General features: G+C 50.5%; 1 protein-coding gene across 1 annotated transcript in view; it reads left to right on the top strand.

Annotated features, from left to right (window-relative positions):
• LACTBL1 (lactamase, beta-like 1) overlaps positions 1 to 2,667 on the top strand; it is a 36,397-nt gene that overhangs the window by 11,935 nt on the left and 21,795 nt on the right. The window contains exons 4-5 of the mRNA XM_011966591.1: positions 433 to 590; positions 1,604 to 1,842. Of these exons, the coding sequence (XP_011821981.1) occupies positions 433 to 590; positions 1,604 to 1,842 (397 nt within the window). The remainder of the gene's footprint in view (positions 1 to 432; positions 591 to 1,603; positions 1,843 to 2,667) is intronic.

Raw genomic sequence — 2,667 nt, 5'->3', positions numbered from 1 at the left:
GATTCTCCTGCCTCAGACTCCCAAGTAGCTAGGATTACAGGTGCCTGCCACCATGCCCAGCTAATTTTTTGTATTTTTAGTAGAGATAGGGTTTCATCATGTTGGCCTGGCTAGTCTCGAACTCCTGACCTCAGGTGATCTGTGTGCCTTGGCTTCCCAAAGTGCTGGGATTACAGGCATGGGCCACCATGCCTGGCCTTAAAGCAGTCGTTTTAATCCCCTCTCCTTTTGAATTTTGTTAAGAAACTGTTTCTTTGAGAGAACATCTTATGAAGAAGCCCAACCGTGGGGACCCCAGCCCATGGGGCATGGTTTGGAGGCTCCCTGGGGTGCTGCATGCAGGGTGTGACTGTGGAAGAGGGTGGCTGTGCAGGATGATTACTGAGGGTGAGGGCAGGGGTCCTGTCACTGCACCCGTTCTTCTCCCTCAAGGTGGACCACATCCTGCGCCAGGCAATGTCTGCCCCAGGCGTGGCTGCCATGTCTGCAGTTGTCATCCACAATGATACTGTGCTCTGGACAGGGAACTTTGGGAAGAAGAATGGCTCAGACCCGGCTTCTGGGGCCCCCAATGAGTACACCATGTACAGGTCAGCGGGGCGATCTCTAGGGTCCTGTGGAGGGGTAAGGGATGGGAGGGCAAGGGGGACCTAGGAGATAAAGATACTGAAGAGAATCATGGCTGGGGTCTAATCTGCCAGGGCCTATTATGAAGTCTTGACAATTTTATAGAAGAGGAGACTGAAGTCCAGAGAGGACCAGTGAGTGCCCAATGTTACATCACAGGGGTAAAAGGTCAGGAAGGAATCCCTTCTGGAAAGAACCTTAGCCCTAAACCTCCCAAATTAGAAAAGGCTACCTTGTGCCCATCCCCCCAACCCTGATCATGTGTCACAAAGGAGCCATAACCAGTTCCTGAGTCCTTGCTGCAGGTCCCTTCAAGTGGCAGCAGTGGCCCAGACAGAAACAGCTGGAGACATTCAGTTGCATACATGGAGTCTCCCCTCCTGCGTGCTGCCTGCAGGATCCTCAAAGCTCATGATGCAGAGTGAACACATTTGTTCCTGGGGACACTGTGGGTTTTGCAGGAGTCCAAAGGGAATTGCACTTAAACTGCACCTGCTCTGTGCCAGGTATGGGGCCGATAGCTCTATGTGCTATCATGTATTGAGCACTTACCACCTCCCAGGTATGTAGACAGGCACTCTGCATGCACAACCTCGTTCCATCCTTTTATTAATACAACCGGTGAAGCAGGCAATGAAACTGAATCGTAGATGGGTCTAGAAACTTGCCCAAGGCCACATGACCAGTGAGAGGCAGAGGCACCATCCAAACCCAGGTCTGTCCTTGAATGAGAAATGGCTGGAAAAGAGCCTGGCACAGGGTATCCATCCCACCTCAGCCCCTTGGCTTCTGGTTATGTTCTCAAGCATCCCAAAGGCAGCTCCACAGAGGCTGGTTAATTTCTGTTGGAAATGTTGACTTAAGCAGGGATGCAGTGCTTTTCTAGAATACTAAAAAGTTGCAGACTGGGGGCAGGAGGTGGGTTGTGGGACCAACAGGATGCCCTTTGACCCCTTGTGTTCCCCACATTATCTAGGATCTCCAGCATCTCCAAGATCTTTCCCGTTCTCATGCTGTACCGTCTGTGGGAGGAGGGCATTGTGGCCTCCCTAGATGACCCTCTGGAGCAGTACGCCAGCACCTTCACCATTAACAACCCGCTGGGCCTGGCATCAGCCCCCGAACAGCAGGGCCTGATGGACAGGCTGGAGCAGGTGGGCCCCGCTCCAAGGCCTTCGCCTGTCACCCTTCGAAGGATGGCCAGCCAGCTCTCAGGTGAGTCTCAGAGCTGACTCAGGCTAACCCAAACCATTTCAGGTGGGGAAGCTGAGGAGCAGGTTCTCATCCAGCCAGGCTGGGCTCACTCTTGGCTCTGCTTTCTGAACTGGCCCTACGTCCCACTCACCGGACGTGGGTGGTGGGCCAAGGAAAGAAACATCTCTAGAGGTAAAAACTGAAGCCTGGACATTTAGATCAAGTAGAAATATCAAGATGAGTTGGCAGGTCTTACCCATCAATGCAGGTCAAAATCAAGTTGAGAAGGCAAGAGCAAGTCAATGAGTCAATATGAGGACAGGCTCAGGGGCTCATGCCTGTCATCCCAGTGCTTTGGGAAGCCGAGGTGGGAGGAGCCTAGGAGTTCTAAACCAGTTTGGGCAACATAGTAAGACCATATCTCTAAAAATTTTAAAAAACAGCCCAGGCATGGTGGGTACACACCTGTAGTCTTAGCTATTTGGGAGGCTGAGGTGGGAGGATCACTTGAGCCCAGGAGTTGAAGGCTGCACTGAGCTATGACTGATGACATAGTAAGATCCATTCTCTAAAAACAAAAGGCTATATTTGTAAACAATTCTACAAGGAAGACCTAATTTCCCTTAATATATAAAAGTCACCTACAAATTATTACAAAGATCAACAGCCCAACAGAAAAATGGGTAAAGGAGAGGAACAGAATTGACAGCTCACAGAAAATACTCTTAAGAATATTAAGGGCTAGGAGTAGGGGGAAGGGGGGAGGGATAGCATTAGGAGATATACCTAATGTAAATGACAAGTTAATGGGTGCAGCACACCAACATGGCACATGTATACATATGT

Source organism: Mandrillus leucophaeus, unplaced genomic scaffold (assembly GCF_000951045.1).
Source record: "Mandrillus leucophaeus isolate KB7577 unplaced genomic scaffold, Mleu.le_1.0 Scaffold765, whole genome shotgun sequence".
NCBI lineage: Eukaryota > Metazoa > Chordata > Mammalia > Primates > Cercopithecidae > Mandrillus > Mandrillus leucophaeus.
This window is presented reverse-complemented; position numbering and strand designations above follow the sequence as displayed.